Raw genomic sequence first — 15,783 nt, 5'->3', positions numbered from 1 at the left:
GTTGCTTCACGTTCAGTTTCTGGACGATTTCACTTTCAGTCCGTTCGCTACTGCATTCAGTTTCAATTGTCATCCTTTCCTCTTCCAATCACATCAGCTCTTCATCTATCAGTTCTTGGTCATGGGATGCCAAAACCTTCTTCGTCAACTTCCACAAGCCGATCTCACTTCGTCCTTACTTCGTTCACCACAATCAAAATGCTTAATTATGTCTAGTTTTACGCTAAGTGTAACACCCTTACGAGCTCTTTTAGGCTTTTTCGCTACCTTAGACCTCATCTTGCTAACGGCTGCTCACAGGCACGTGTTTAAGCAATACCGGCTAGAATGCAGTTCCAGGGAGGAGCTTGGCTACTCAGGGCACGCACTGCCTTTTTTCACGCACTGCTTTTTATCGTGCACTGCCTTTTTTCGTAACAGTGAAAACACCTTCTGTTGGCGAAAACAGATAACTAATGTAGGTCTTTCGTAACAGCGAGGTTTCGTAAAGCGAAATGTTCGAAAAGCGAGGGACACCTACATCTGTGCACTTGTACTCAAGAGCAGCTAGGGATGGGCAATAAATGCTGGCGACACCCACATCCCTTAAGTGAATAAATTTTTAAAAACTTGTAATGCCACTGTGACACTGCAATTTCCTTTGGGATCAATAAAGTATCTATAAACAGATCTTTTTTAAGAGTAGGCTCTCTCAGTAGCCTGACTTCGTGTGTCTTTTTGTATAGGGCAGGTCACATCTACAACCCATGCCTCCAATCTTATCTCCTTGATTGGAATACCTGACTAGAAATAGCTTTGTAGAAGGCATTATCCCAGAGGTTCACATTCTTTTTTTGAACCTAGACCAAGATTGCTTAAATGGTTTAAACCCCTTCTCCTGTCTTCAACCTCTTCCTGGACATCACACCCTGGTCTTCTGCCTGCCCTGGACGTTCTCATTGCCAACTATTGATAGGACATCAACCATCTAGACTTCAACACTCCTCTCTGCAACTCCAAGATCCCTCCTTCTAAACGCTCTGCTCTCCACTCCCTTCGCACTAATCCTAACCTCACCAACAAGCCTGCAGATAAGGGAGGTGCTGTAGTAATCTGGTGTACTGAACTCTACCTTGCTGAAGCCCAGCAACAACTCTCAGACATCTCTTACTTCCCCCTCAAACAGGATCCCACTAAGGAGCACCAGGCCATTGTCTCCTGCACCATCATCAACCTTATTAACTCTGGGGATCTCCCATCCAATGCCACCAACCTCATAGTTCCCACACCTCTTGTTTCTACCTCCTACCCAAGAACCACAAACCCACATGTCCAGGTAGACCAATTGTTCCACTTGTTCCTGCCCACTTAACTCATATCTACATACCTCGACTCTTTTATTCCCCCCACCCCCCACATCAGTCCCTTCCTACCAAAATCTGTGGCATTTCACAAGCTCTGGATCTTTTTGATAATTTCAGGTTCTCTGGCCCCAAGCATCTTACTTTCACTATGGATGTCCACCCCCACCAGGAAGGCCTCGAAGCTGTTTCTTTCCGGACACCAGACCCAACCAGTTCCCTTCTGCCTAGCAGAACTTGTCCTCACTCTTAATAATTTTTCCTTTGGTCCCTCCCACTTCCTTCAAACAAAAGGTGTAGCCATGGGCACGCGCATGGATCCCAGCTGTGCCTGCCTGTTTGTTGGCTACGTGGAACATTCTATGTTCCAAGCCTACACTGGTATCACTCCCCAACTTTCCCTATGCAACATCAATAAACGCATTGGTGCTGCTTTCTGCACCCAGTCAGAGCTTGTTGACTTCAACAACTTTGCCTCCAACTTCCACCCTGCTCTCAAATTAACCTGGTCCATTTCCAACCACTCCCTCTACTTTCTCGATCTCACTATCTCTATCTCTGGAGACAGCCTATCTACTGATGTATAAATCTAATGACTCTCACAGCTACTTGGACTATACCTCTTCCCGCTCTGTTACTTGTAAAAACACCATCCCCTTCTCTCAATTCCTCTGTCTCCGCCGCATCTGCTCTCAAGATGAGGCTTTTCATTTTAGAATGAAGAAGATGCCCTCTCTTTTTCAAAGAAAAGGGCTTCCCTTCCTCCATTATCAATGCTGTCCTCAACTGCATATCTTCCATTTCATGCTCATCTGGTCTCACCCCATCCTCTCACTACCCTACCAAGGATAGGGTTCTTCATGTCCTCACCTACCACCTGACTAGCCTCCTGCACATAATTTGTCGGGAATTTCCACCATAGTCATACTTTACTGATCCTGGGGGAAATTGGTTTTGGTTACAGTTGCACCATAAATAATAAATAGTAATAGAACCATAAGTAGTTAAATAATAATATGTAAATTATGCCAGTAAATTATGAAATAAGTCCAGGACCACCTATTGGCTCAGGGTGTCTGACCCTCCAAGGGAGGAGCTGTAAAGTTTGATGGCCACAGGCAGGAATGACTTCCATCTCCAATGGGATCCCACCATCAGGCACACCTTTCCCTCCCCCCCAGTTTCTGCTTTCCACAGGGATCGCTCCTTTGTCCATTCATCCCTCCCCACTGATCTCTCTCCTGGCACTTATGCTTGCAAACAGAACAAGTGCTACATCTGCCCCGACACCTCCTCGCTCACTACCATTCAGGATCCCAAAGGGTCCTTCCAGGTGAGGTGACACTTCACCTGTGATCTGTTGGAGTCACATACTGTGTCTGGTGCTCCCGGAGTGGCCTCCTGTATATCGGTGAGACCCAACGAGATCCTGTAGATCAGGACACCATTTCGCCAAGCACCTACACTCCGTCCGTCAGAAGAGGTAGGATCTCCCAGTGGCCACCCATTTTAATTCCACTTCCCATTCTGATACATCAATCCACGGCCTCCTCTACCGTGTGATGAGGCCACACTCAGGTTGGAGAAGCAACACCTTGTATTCCGTCTAGGTAGTCTCCAACCTAATGGCATGAACATCGATTTCTCAAACTTCCGGTAATGGCCCCCCATCCCCCTTCACCATTCCCCATCCCTTCCCCCCCCTCTCCTTGCCTGCCCATTACCTCCTGTATTGGAGGGGTTGTGACTGTCATGTGACAGCACTGCCCACTACCTGGTCAAAAGACACGCCACCTGCCAATCAAGGTTTGACCCCTCCTCGCCCATCAATGCGCACCTAACCACTGGCCTCTTTAATTAGCCTTGTACTTGACCTTGGGCAACTGGCCTTTGTAATCAGCCTAACCCTGCTGGCACCAAGCCATTGGCTTCCCTGTGAATCACCTGGGCTGGACTCATCAGCTCTGCTGCACTATAAAAGAAGCCACGTGTGCTTGACCCTTTCTCTCTCTTTTGCTACCTCTGAGCGACCACCCTGCCATTTGGTGCGTTGTGCATTGAATAAGGTTAGGGGTGTGGGTATCATCCCTAATATCATAAGAGCCGTGCCCGCAAACAGTCAAGTGTATCAGGTATCGTATTGACTTTTCCATGGGGTGGGGTGCATGTGCGTGTGCACACACTTTGTCCCCACACGATTTTATTAATTGCGTGTTTTATTGCTGATCCGACTACTGTAAATTGTGTGCGTGTGCCTTCTGTTGTCATTTTCCCACGTTTGCCTTCTGTAAATAAAATCCTTTACTACCAAGACTGTGTCCAGAGTCCTCGCCTTTGAGACCTATCGAATCTGTTTCCTCACTTACAACACCTCTCTCTGGTGCTCCGCCCCCTTTTTCTTTCTTCCACAGCCTTCTGTCCTCTCCTATCAGATTCCCCCTTCTCCAGCACTATCAACTTCCCAACTCTTTAGTTCGTCCCTCCCCTTCCTGGTTTCACCTATCACCTTGTGTTTCTCTCAACCCGCCCCACCTTTTAAATCTACTCATCTTTTTTTTCCCCAGTCCTGTCTAAGGGTCTTGGCCTGAAACATTCCTCAAGAATTTTGTGTGTGTTGTCTGGATTTCCAGCATCTGCAGATTTTCTCTTGTTTGTGTTTAAATGGTGTACTCAGTAATGACGAGAAGTACAATTGTTTGATTTACTAGTTTATGCAGATTGTGTTTGTCTGTTATTGTGAGTTAGATGATCAGACCACATTTTATGATTAATTAATGCAGAAAATTAAGTAATAGCAAAGGGTTTACAAATTTTTTCTTGCAACGGTATGTCACCATATACAACTCTGGGCAAACTCAATAAATCTGTAGAATAATGACCTTAATAGAATCAGTGAAAGACCACCCAACTAGGCCATTTAGCCAGCGTGCAGAAGGCAACAAACTGTGCAAATACAAAAAAAAATAATAAATATATGAGCAATAAACATCAGGAACATGAGATGAAGAGTCCTTGAAAGTGAATCTATTGGTTGTGGGAACATTTCAGGGATGGGGAAGTGAAGTTGAGTTTATTCCTTTTGGTTCAAGATCCTGAGGGGTAGCTGCTGTTCCTGAACCTGGTGGGGTGAATCCTGAGGCCCTTGTACCTTCTTCCTTATGGTAGCAGCGAGAAGAAAACATGTTGTGAGTGATAGTGGTCCCTGATGTTGTATGTTGCTTTCTTGTGACAGCTGTTTCATGTAGATGTGCATAATGGTTGAGAAGGCTTTACCCATGATGGACTGGGTCGTATACCCTAATTTTTGTACCATTCAAGGGCATTGGTGTTTCCATACCAGGCTGTGATGCAGGCAGTCAACTGTGCATCTATAATGGTTTGTCAAAGTTTCAGATGACATGCCGAACTCCGCAGACTCCTGAAAAAAAAAAGTAGAGGTGCTGCTGTGCTTTCTTCATAATTGCACTTACGTGCTGGGCCCAGGACAGGTCCTCTGAAATAACAACACCTAGGAAATTAAGGTTGCTAACCCTCTTCACCTCTGATGAGGACTGGTTCATGGACCTCTGGTTAACTTCTGAAATCTATAATCAGCTCTTTGAACTTGCTGAGGTTGTTGTTATGACACCACTCAGCCAGGTTTTCAATCTCCCTCCTATATGCAGTTCTCTTCGCCATGGAGATTCACCAGGATGTTGCCAGGATTGATGAATTTCAGTCTTGAGGAAAGATTGGATAAATGGGCTTTATCAAATTGTCCCACAGCTTCCTCAGCTCCAGGTATATAAAATTATGAGGGAGTTAGATAGAGCAGACAATGCAAATCTTTCTCCTGACCTACAGCACCTATAAAAAGTATTCACCACACACCCCCCCCCAGAAGTTTTCACGTTTTATAGTTTTACGACATTGAGTCACAGTGGATTTAATTTGGCTTTTTTGACACGAATCAACAGAAAAAGTCTCTTCCATGAGAAAGTGAAAATAGATCTCTACAAAGTGATCAAAATTAATTACAAATATAAAGCAGAAAATAACTGATTGCAAGAGTATTCACCCCCTTCAAGTCGGTATTTAGTAGATGCATCCTTGGCGGCAATTACAGCCTTGAGTCAGTGTGGATAGGTCTGTATCAGCTTTGCACATCTGGCCACTCTATCAGCCTTGCACATCTGGCCACTGCAGATTTTCCCCACTCTTCTTTACAAAACTGGTCAAGCTGTTAGATTGCATGGGAATCAAGGGTAAACAGCCCTTTTCAAATCCAGCCACAAATTCTCAATTGAGTTGAGATCACTCTAGTACATTAGCTTTGTTATTTTCAAGCCAATCCTGTATAGCTTTGGCATTATGCTTCGGGTCATTGTCTTGCTGGAAACCAAATCTTCTAAGTCACAGTTCTCTTGCAGACTGCCTCAGGTTTTCCTCCAGGATTTCCCTGTATTTTGTTGCATTTATTTTACCCTCTACCTTCACAAGCCTTCCAGGGCCTACGACAGTAAAGCATCCCCACAGCATGATGCAGCTACCACTATGCTTCACAGAAGGGATGGTGTGTTTTTGATGGCGTGTGGTATTTGGCTTATGCCAAACACATCATTTAGTCTGATGGCCAAAAAGCTCAATTTTAGTTTCATCAGACCATAGAATCATCTTCCAGCTGATTTCAGAGTCTCCCACATGTGCTCTAGCAACCCCAGCTGAGATATCATGAGAGTTTTTTTTCCCCAACAGTAGCTTTCTCTTTGCCGCTCTCCCATAAAGCTGCGACTGGTGAAGCACCCGGGTAACTGTTGTGTATGCACAGTCTCTCCCATCTCAGCCACTAAAGCTTGAAACTCCTCCAGGTCCCTTGGTGGCCTCCCTCACTAGACCCTTTTTTGCATGGGCACTTTCTGCTCTCAGCAGATTTACAGCTGTGCCATATTCTTTCATTTCTTGATGATTGACTTAACTATACTCCAAGCAATATTCAGTGACTTGGAAATGTTCTTGTATCCATCTCCTGAATTGTGCTTTTCAATAATCTTTTCATGGAGTTGCTTGGAGTGTTCTTCTGTCTTCATGGTGTGGTTCTACCAGGATACTGACTCACCAGCAGTTGGACCTTCCAGATACAGGTATATTTTTACTACAATCAACTGAAGCACCATGACTGCACACAGATCTCCAAAAACAGCTCTCGGTTTAACAAATTATGTGACTTCTATGATCAATTGGCTTCACCAGTAACAATTTGGTGTGTCATATTAAAGGGGGGGGGGGGGGAAGAGTGTGAATACTTTTGCAATCAATTATTTTGTGTTTTATGTTTGTAATTAATTTAAATCACTTTGTAGAGATCTGTTTTCACTTTGACATGAAAGATTCTTTTTCTGCTGATTAGTGTCAAAAAAGCCAAATTAAATCCACTGTGATTCAATGTTGCAAAACAATAAAACATGATAACTTCCGGTGGCGGGGGGGTGGGGGGGTGAATATGTTTTATAGGCACTGGAGGCATCTAAAACAAGAGGGCACCAGCATAGGTGAGGGTAGGTGGTTTTGAGGAAATTATTTCCCTGCCTTTCTGCCCCCAAGTTTAATGGAACTTGGAAGGTATTGCTGAGGTATTTGAGAAAAAATTATGAAAACACTTTAATTGCCAAAGCACAAAATACTACAGTCCAAAACTGAAAAAGCCAATTAGTATAAATAAGTACACTGATGGACATGGTAGGCTGAGAATACTGTTTCTCAGTCTCTGAAGTACTTGCAGATAGTAAAAATGGTAAACGGAAAATCCACTCTGCTTTTGGCCAGATCTCCACTCTGACTTGCAGTGATGTCTACATTCAGAAGAATTATATCTCAATCTGCTTTGGGTTTTTTTCTGGCAGTCAGTGCTCTCTGTATATTACAGAGTCCAACAAAGTTGCTTGTTCAGCGGATTTGGCTAAAGTAGATTAGGTTATTTTTACCACTAGCACATACTTAAGATTCAACTCTATGCAGGATTTTACTATTCTCAAGAAAAGGCTCTCCTTTGATTCCACACTACCATTCTAAAATAAATGTGGCAGAATAATGGGTCTTTGTGGGACCACTCAGTTCTACCTGGAGCCTACCACTTCCACCAACAGCAAGTAGCGTTCTTCTTGCCCAATCACGATAGCATAACATTGAAGGCCAATGCAAGGATAAACTAAAGTACTGTGTGCATGCACGGGGGAGCGTGGGAAAGGATGGGGAGGGCATTAGTAGGTTGCCAAATCTAGAACACAACAGCAGTTAATAACCTTTTAATAATTCTTGGGAGGGAAAAAAATCATCCTACTTGAGTGTTGATTTCTGATATTGAAGATATGTAATTCTGTTGATGCAAGTGTGACCATTTCCCAACTGATCACAGGTGCATCCCACTATTTTTATAGACCATTCACCTCCCATGAACAGAAGATTACCCCTTTTCACAACTACTAATCACTGCATTCCATGTTGACCAAAACTATAATTGCATTGGTGCTAAATGTTCTGCAACATCAGACGCCAGCCTTCCAAAAGCAGGAGCATTCAAAAGTTATTGAAATTAAGATTTGTAGAATGAATCAAGAATGTGAACCATATAGCAAATTTGATATAAGATCATTAACATGCTGACAGTGAATCAACTATGTGAACCAACAAAGTCTCAGAGGAAAATACAAAATGGTTATGTAACAAATAATCAAGGGACATTCAATAGGTTTGTATTGGAAATCAAAATGTATAGTTCTGCACCAAAAACATTTTATATTTATTAGGTAATGTGTGGTTCGTTCATCGTCATTAATGAAGACCTCGTCACTATTAATCACTTTGAGACTGAATGCGGTGTGTCCGAAGATGACTGGTCAGGCCAATTCGGGCACGGAACGTCCTAGCACATGTTGGGCAGACGTGTAGGCACTGCAGTTGTTGCGCTGGTGGCTCTCGACTTGCGCAGCTCGTGCTTATGTTGTGCTTCAGCAATGGGCCTTGCTTCGTAAGCTTGACAGCCCTTGTGTATGAGGTAGGGCGGTTTTGTGCCAGCATTTCCTAGGAGGTTGTGTCTATGTCAAATGACTTCAGGGAGGCCTTTAGTGTGTCCTTGTAACATTTCTTCGGCCCTCCATGCGAGCGTCTTCCAGCAGAGAGTTCCCCAAGAAGGAGCTGCTTGGGTATGCGCTCGTCCGGCATGCGGATGACATGACCTGACCACCGGGTCTGTGCTCTCATCCGCAGTGTGTGGACTGATGGTAGACTTGCTCTAGAGAGAACTTCAGTGTCTGGTACTTTGTCTTGCCATCTGATGCCTAATATTCTGTGAAGACAAGTCATGTGGAAATGGTTGAGCTGTCTTCGATACACAGTCCACGTTTCACAGGCATACAGGAGGGTAGTGAGTACCACGGCTCTGTAGACCTTCAGTTTTGTTGCTGGAAATGATTCCTCGACGTTCCCATACAGTGGAGCCCAGTCTACCGAAAGCAGAGCTTGCCTTTGCTATTCTGCAGTTAACTTCTGTATCAATAGACATTGCTCGGGAGAGGGTGCTGCCAAGTTAAGTAAACTGGTCCACTGCCTGTAGATTCTGCTCTTTGATTGTGAGTTTCTTAATGCTGGCAATCAGAATGCTGGTAGTAGAAGAGCAAGAGGTGTGTAATTGGACTCTTCTTATTATCTCAAAAGTTACTGTAAACTGACCAGACACACACAGCTCATATCTGTAACCCATATTTTTGTCCACCTTTGCAAGAAACTTTGCAGCTTAATTTTTTCAGCCTTGATTGCTCTGTTATCTGGAATGGACATTAGCAGCTCTTAAAAGTATCAATTTCATTACTATTGCACCTCTCTTTATTCTCCCTTCGTTCACTTCTACTTAAAGCTTCAGTATGCACGAGTTAAATGAAAGAGAGTTTTACACACTTGTAACTGCCACTGACGTTAATTTAAATCCACAAATCTATATCCACATTGGGCAGTGGGGTGGAGATATGAGTTTACCAAAGGAGATGCAAGCCACCCTTCCCTTTGCTAGCCTGTGGGTCACCCTTGCGCAAGGTGCAGCACCAGCCTAGACCCCTGATCATGGTTATGTGAAGCGACGGGAGCAAGTGGTGGATGGTCGTAGGAGCAGCTGGTGCACATCACAAGTCCTGGTTATGCAACCAATGACACCAGGCAGACAATCTCTGAAGAGTATTGATAATGGCTGGGGTCACCCATCTGGTAAGAACACTGCTCAGAAGGCGGCAATAGCAAACCATTTCTGTAGAAAAATTTGCCAAGAACAATCATAGCTGTGGATAGAAGAAAAAAATACGACCAACAGCGTGAAGGGGGTCTCCCCACAGGCACTAAAGATAGACGGAAATCCATGATCACCTACGTCATACGACATGGCACATAATGATGTTTACATAGACAGTACAGTGAGAAACATATGCAAAGGGAATTCTCAAAAAACAAATTAACTAGTTACATACTAGCATCTGATTAATTAGTTACAAACTGGCATGCTATTAATTAGTTACAAACAAGCAGAGGATAGATCATTTGTATTCAAAGTACATTTATAATCAATGTATGTATCCATTATACAACCCTGAGATTCGTCACCTAACAGCCAGCCACGAAACAAGGAAACCAGCTCCCCCCAGCCCCACAAAAAGAAAACCTATAATAAATGCCCAAGGAACAGTTCGTACAGTTCCAGAGCAATAACATGCCAGTACCTGAACCAAACAAAACAGCAGCTGAGGAGTACTGGAAGAATACATGGGAGAAAGAAACACCTCATAACACCAGTGCCTAATGGCAGAAAGATCTGCAAGCGAACCTCTGCAATCTCCCAGAGGAAGAACCAGTCACCAACACAGCAGTCAACGTCCAGCAACAGGGAGCAAGTATGAAGAACTGGACATCACCAGGGCCTGACATGGGCCACACTTACTGGCTGAAGAAACTAACAGCATTACATACATGGCTGGCAGCTGAAATGAACTGGCTGCCTGAAGCAGGCTCCCACCCTGAGTAGCTAACTCAAGAAAGGACAGTATTCATAGTCATACTTTATTAATCCCAGGGGAAATTGGTTTTCGTTACAGTTGCTCCATAAATAATAAATAGTAATAGAACCATAAATAGTTAAATAGTAATATGCAAATTATGCCAGTAAATTATGAAATAAGTCCAGGACCAGCCTATTGGCTCAGGATGTCTGACCCTCCCAGGGAGGAATTGTAAAGTTTGACGGCCACAGGCAGGAATGACTTCCTATGACGCTCAGTGCTGCATCTCGGGGGGATGAGTCTCTGGCTGAATGTACTCCTGTGCCCACCCAGTACATTATGTAGTGGATGGGAGACATTGACCAAGATGGCATGCAACTTAGACAGCATCCTCTTTTCAGACACCACCGTGAGAGAGTCCAGTCCCATCCCCACAACATCGCTGGCCTTACGAATGAGTTTGTTGATTCTGTTGGTGTCTGCTACCCTCAGCCTGCTGCCCCAGCACACAACACCAAACATGATAGCACTAGCCACCACAGACTCGTAGAATATCCTCAGCATCATCCGGCAGATGATAAAAGACCTCAGTCTCCTCAGGAAATAGAGTCGGCTCTGACCCTTTTTGTAGACAGCCTCAGTGTTCTTTGACCAGTCCAGTTTATTATCAATTCGTATCCCCAGGTATTTGTAATCCTCCACCATGTCCACACTGACCCCCTGGATGGAAACAGGGGTCACCGGTACCTTAGTTCTCCTCAGGTCTACCACCAGCTCCTTACTCTTTTTCACATTAAGCTGCAGATAATTCTGCTCACACCATGTGACAAAGTTTCCTACCATAGCCCTGTACTCAGCCTCATCTCCCTTGCTGATGGATCCAACTATGGCAGAGTCATCCGAAAACTTCTGAAGATGACAAGACTCTGTGCAGTAGTTGAAGTCCGAGGTGTAAATGGTGAAGAGAAAGGGAGACAAAACAGTCCCCTGTGGAGCCCCAGTGCTGCTGATCACTCTGTCGGACAAACAGTGTTGCAAGCACATGTACTGTGGTCTGCCAGTCAGGTAATCAAGAACCCATGATACCAGGGAAGCATCCACCTGCATCGCTGTCATATTGAAGGATCTTTACAAAGGAGCAACACTATCAAACTCCAAGCCTATAACCTGCCTGTTAACAACATGGAAGTTCCTATCAGGCATCATGGCCACCAAGCTGAAGGAACATGTGTGTAAATTCCTGAGCCCCGCTCAGAGGGGGTTTGGTACTGGAACCAGAAGCTCCACAAGCACCAACTCCTGGCAGACAAAGCAGTCATTCTAGACCCCAAAACCAGGCAAACCAACCGAAACACAGCCTGGATCGACAACCAGAAAGCATATGACTCAATGCCCCACACATTGATCCTGGAATGCCTGTCTCTATACACTAAGGACCTTCATCAAGAACTCATTGGGCTTTTGGAGGACAATGCTAGGAGTTAACTCAAAGCCAATAGCACAGGTGACCATCGGATGTGGAATATACCAGGGTGATGCACTGTCCCCAAAGCTGATCTATATAGACTTGAACCCCTCAGCCAGATCATCTCAAAGAATGAATGTGGGTACAAGTTCAAGAGTGGAGTGATCATCAGCCAAGCTCCTGTACATGGATGACATCAAGCTGTGTGCCAGAAATGAAAGAGACATTAACTCACTAATCCACTTGACAAGGTGTATAGCAGAGACACCAGGGTGTCATTTGGACTGGAAGAGTGCAGCTGGATGATCTTGAAAAGAGGTAAACTCATCAAGACTGAAAGAGTTGAGTTACCTGAAGGTCACATAGCATACGTACAGGACAGTTACAAATACCTGGGGATCCTGCAGGTGCAAGGAAGCCATGATATGGACACAAGGAAGGCTGCAACATCTAAGTACCCCAAAAGAGTGAGACAGGTCCTAAAAAGCCAGCTGAATGGGAAGAACAAGATCAGAACCATCAACACATTCTCCCTATCAATCATCAGATACCCAGCCGCAATAGTGTACTGGCCAAGGAATGAACTGGAAGCCACTAACATCAAGACTCGAAAGCAACTAACAATACATAGAGGATTCCACCCAAAGTCCTACTTGGAATAACTGAACACCCAGGGAATAAAGGAGGACAAGCACTTGGAAGTGTCAAAGCCACAGTCCTGGAAGAAATCAGAAATATCCATGAGTGTGTCAGGAGGACGGCCCCCAAGGACAACCTGCTGGAGAATACCTCAGACAGCAGGCAGGGGGCATGGAAGTAGAAGTGGGTGAAGCAAAGTCAGAGGATCGGAGGGCAAGCCACTGCACAAGATGTACCATTGCCAGATAGCAGAGGTGGCTGACATAAGAAAGTTCTATCAACAGTTGGAAATGGCAGGGCTGAGGCACAGCACAGAGGCACTGCCCACGGCTGCACAAGAACAGGCACTGAGCATGAGCAATAGAAGCAGGGGTCTATCACACCAGACAAGACCCAAGATGCAGACTGTATGAGAAATCTGCTGTAACCATCCAGCACATAGTAGCAGGGTACAAGATGCAGGCAGGGACAGCATACACTGAACAGAACTACCAAGTTGCAGGAATTGTGTACAGGAACATCTGCGCTGAGTATGGACTGGACACTCCCAAATCCAAATGGAAAACACCCCGAGAAGATAGTGGAGAATCACAGAAGGACTTCCAAATACAGACTGATAATCAGGTACTGGGCAACCAACCAGACATGGTGATACTGGACAGGGAGCAGACGAAAGCAGCAGTAATAGATGTGGTAATCCCAAACGACAGCAAAATCAGGAAGAAAGAACATGAGAAGCTGGAGAAATACCAGGGCTTGAAAGAACAGAGAGAAAGGATCTGGAAGGTTAACGTCAGAGTAATCCCTGTGGTGATTACTCTGACTTGGAGCTGTGACACCTGGACTGGGAGAGTGGCTCCAACAAATCCCAGGAACATCTGAGATCTGGGCCCAGACAACACACTACTAAGAACAACAAGGATCACTGTTCCATGACATGTATATAAAAATTGTCATAACACCCAATGTGCAATGAAAACATAACCACAAGCAAATAGCAATTCTAAACTGAACAGAGTCCCATAGTTCAGTGCAGAGCCAAGTAAACATCATGGAGCAGTGATCTGAACCCACCCAGTACAGTATCTTGCCTCAGGCCCCGGCACCCTGACCTTTTCGATCTGGCCCTGTGCTTAACTCTCCGTCCAAACATCAGGTTCCTCCACTTTGAGCAGCGTTCTGAACCAGTCTGTACCTTACCTCACCTCAGGACTCGACCCGCTGACACTTCCAATCTGGCTTGGCACCCAAATCTCCATCCAAACAACGGGTTCTAAACACAAAATAATCTGCAGATGCTGGGGTCAAAGCAACACTCACAACATGCTGGAGGAACTCAGCAGGTCAGGCAGCATCTGTGGAAACGATGAGTCGACGTTTCCACGGATGCTGCCCGACCTACTGAGTTCCTCCAGCGTGTTGTGAGTGTTGAACAACGGGTTCTGACACTTGGATACGCCAGACTTCGCTGCCTTGATTCGACCTGTAAATATCCCTCCGAACACTGTGTTCAGTCATGTCGATACACTCTGGGATTGGACCTCAAGGCTTCAATTTGACTTGTGCCCTACCTTTTACCCTCTTCCATGCTCTAGGCAACAGGCCTGCCACCTCGCCTTGCCCCAGTTCTGCCACATCACATTGCCTCCAAGTCCAAAGGAGAGTTATAGACTATTACTTGTGATGGTAGTTTTCCAGCAAATGTGTGGTTAACAAAGTACTTAGTTGCTATCCTTGTTTTGTTCAGCTAGAAGTTGCTGAGGGTCACCGGCACCGCCTTAAACCAGAAGTTCCCTCTTCAGGTTTTTCAAAAAAGGGATCAAGTTAACCGGCTAAAATTGAATAACTCAAGAACTGGGGAAGTAGAAAGACACACATCATAAAAGTACATTGTTATTTGCTAAAAGATTGGTGCATCAGTTGTTTAATTCATCCAGCCTTGACTACATTGATTTTGATAAAAGTAAAATATATATTGCCCATGAAACCAATCAAAACATATCAATCCTATTCAACGAATACTGATAAATATTAATAAAGAGCTTGTTCGGCATTAATGTTACATTATAGCATATTTTTTCCAATAATCAATATGACTAATAAATAGACCAGAGTTTGTCATTCTCTAATAACTACCCACTGGAATAAACCAAAACTGAAATGGATTCCCACCATTTAACCATCTTTAAAGACAAGAACTTGGTTTTGAACACTTCCAATTCCCATTCCAACATTATTTCTTTCCATTTTACCTTTTCTTCTGAAGAGATTGTGAGCATATCACTGGCTATCAAACCGCATACTTGATCTATACCAAGGTTGAGGAATTCCTCTCCTAGCACAACCTCCGAGAAGTGCTGCTCTGTTCAAAGAAAAATAAAGGAAAAAGATAAAAAGGTTATTCTCCATGTTATTTTAGTTTCAGAACAGTAACAGCTTCTTCAAACTATGATTATCTCAACAGAACCAAATACTTGTAAGGACTCCTTAGACAAGTGTGAGAGGTTAAAGACAACGTCAAGCACTTGTCCTTTCTTGCAGCTTTAAATAAGATTGAGAAATTGTATGTTAAAGGATGTTTAAGAACACGACAAAGCTGTTTCAAAGAATGTGTACATACTACCTTTTCCTAATTACATTCCTTTTTTAAAAAAGTGATTTGTGCCAGGAAATAAAAGTAATGTATAATTAAGTCCTTGAAACCTCAATTTTAATAAGATACAGTGGCATGCAAAAGTTTGGGCACTCCTGGTCAAAATTTCTGTTACTGTGAATAGCTAAGTGAGTAAAAGATGACTTGATTTCCAAAAGGCATGAAGTTAAAGATGATACATTTCTTTAATATTTTAAGAAACATTTTATTTCCGTCTTTTACAGTTTCAAAATAACAAAAAAGGAAGAGGGCCTGAAGCAAAAGTTTGGGCACCCTGCATGGTAGTACTTCATAACACCCCTTTTGGCAAATATCACAGCTTGTAAATGCTTTTTGTAGCCAGCTAACAGTCTTTCAATTCTTGTTTGGGGGATTTTCTCCCATTCTTCCTTGCAAAAGGCTTCTAGTTCTGTGAGATTCTTGGGCTGTCTTGCATGCACTGCCCTTTTGAGGTCTATCCACAGATTCTCGATGATGTCTACATCGGGTGACTGTGAGGGCCATGGCAAAACCTTCAGCTTGCACTTCTTGAGGTAGTCCATTGTGGATTTTGAGGTGTGTTCAGGTTCATTATACTGTTGTAGAAGCCATCCTCTTTTCATCTTCAAACAACAGGACTTCTGCAGATGCTGGAAATTCAAGCAACACACATCAAAGTTGCTGGTGAACGCA

The 15,783-nt window shown here is 44.1% G+C and overlaps 1 protein-coding gene across 10 annotated transcripts in view; it reads right to left on the bottom strand.

The window, feature by feature from the left end:
• klhl2 (kelch-like family member 2) overlaps positions 1 to 15,783 on the bottom strand; it is a 160,041-nt gene that overhangs the window by 48,906 nt on the left and 95,352 nt on the right. For all 10 annotated transcript variants that reach the window (XM_072255916.1, XM_072255920.1, XM_072255918.1 and 7 more), the window contains one exon: positions 14,711 to 14,820. In XM_072255916.1, the coding sequence (XP_072112017.1) occupies positions 14,711 to 14,820 (110 nt within the window). The remainder of the gene's footprint in view (positions 1 to 14,710; positions 14,821 to 15,783) is intronic.

This window comes from Mobula birostris, chromosome 4 (genome assembly GCF_030028105.1).
Source record: "Mobula birostris isolate sMobBir1 chromosome 4, sMobBir1.hap1, whole genome shotgun sequence".
Classification (NCBI taxonomy): domain Eukaryota; kingdom Metazoa; phylum Chordata; class Chondrichthyes; order Myliobatiformes; family Myliobatidae; genus Mobula; species Mobula birostris.
Note: the sequence above shows the minus strand (reverse complement) of the source record. Positions and strands in the feature narration are given on the sequence as shown.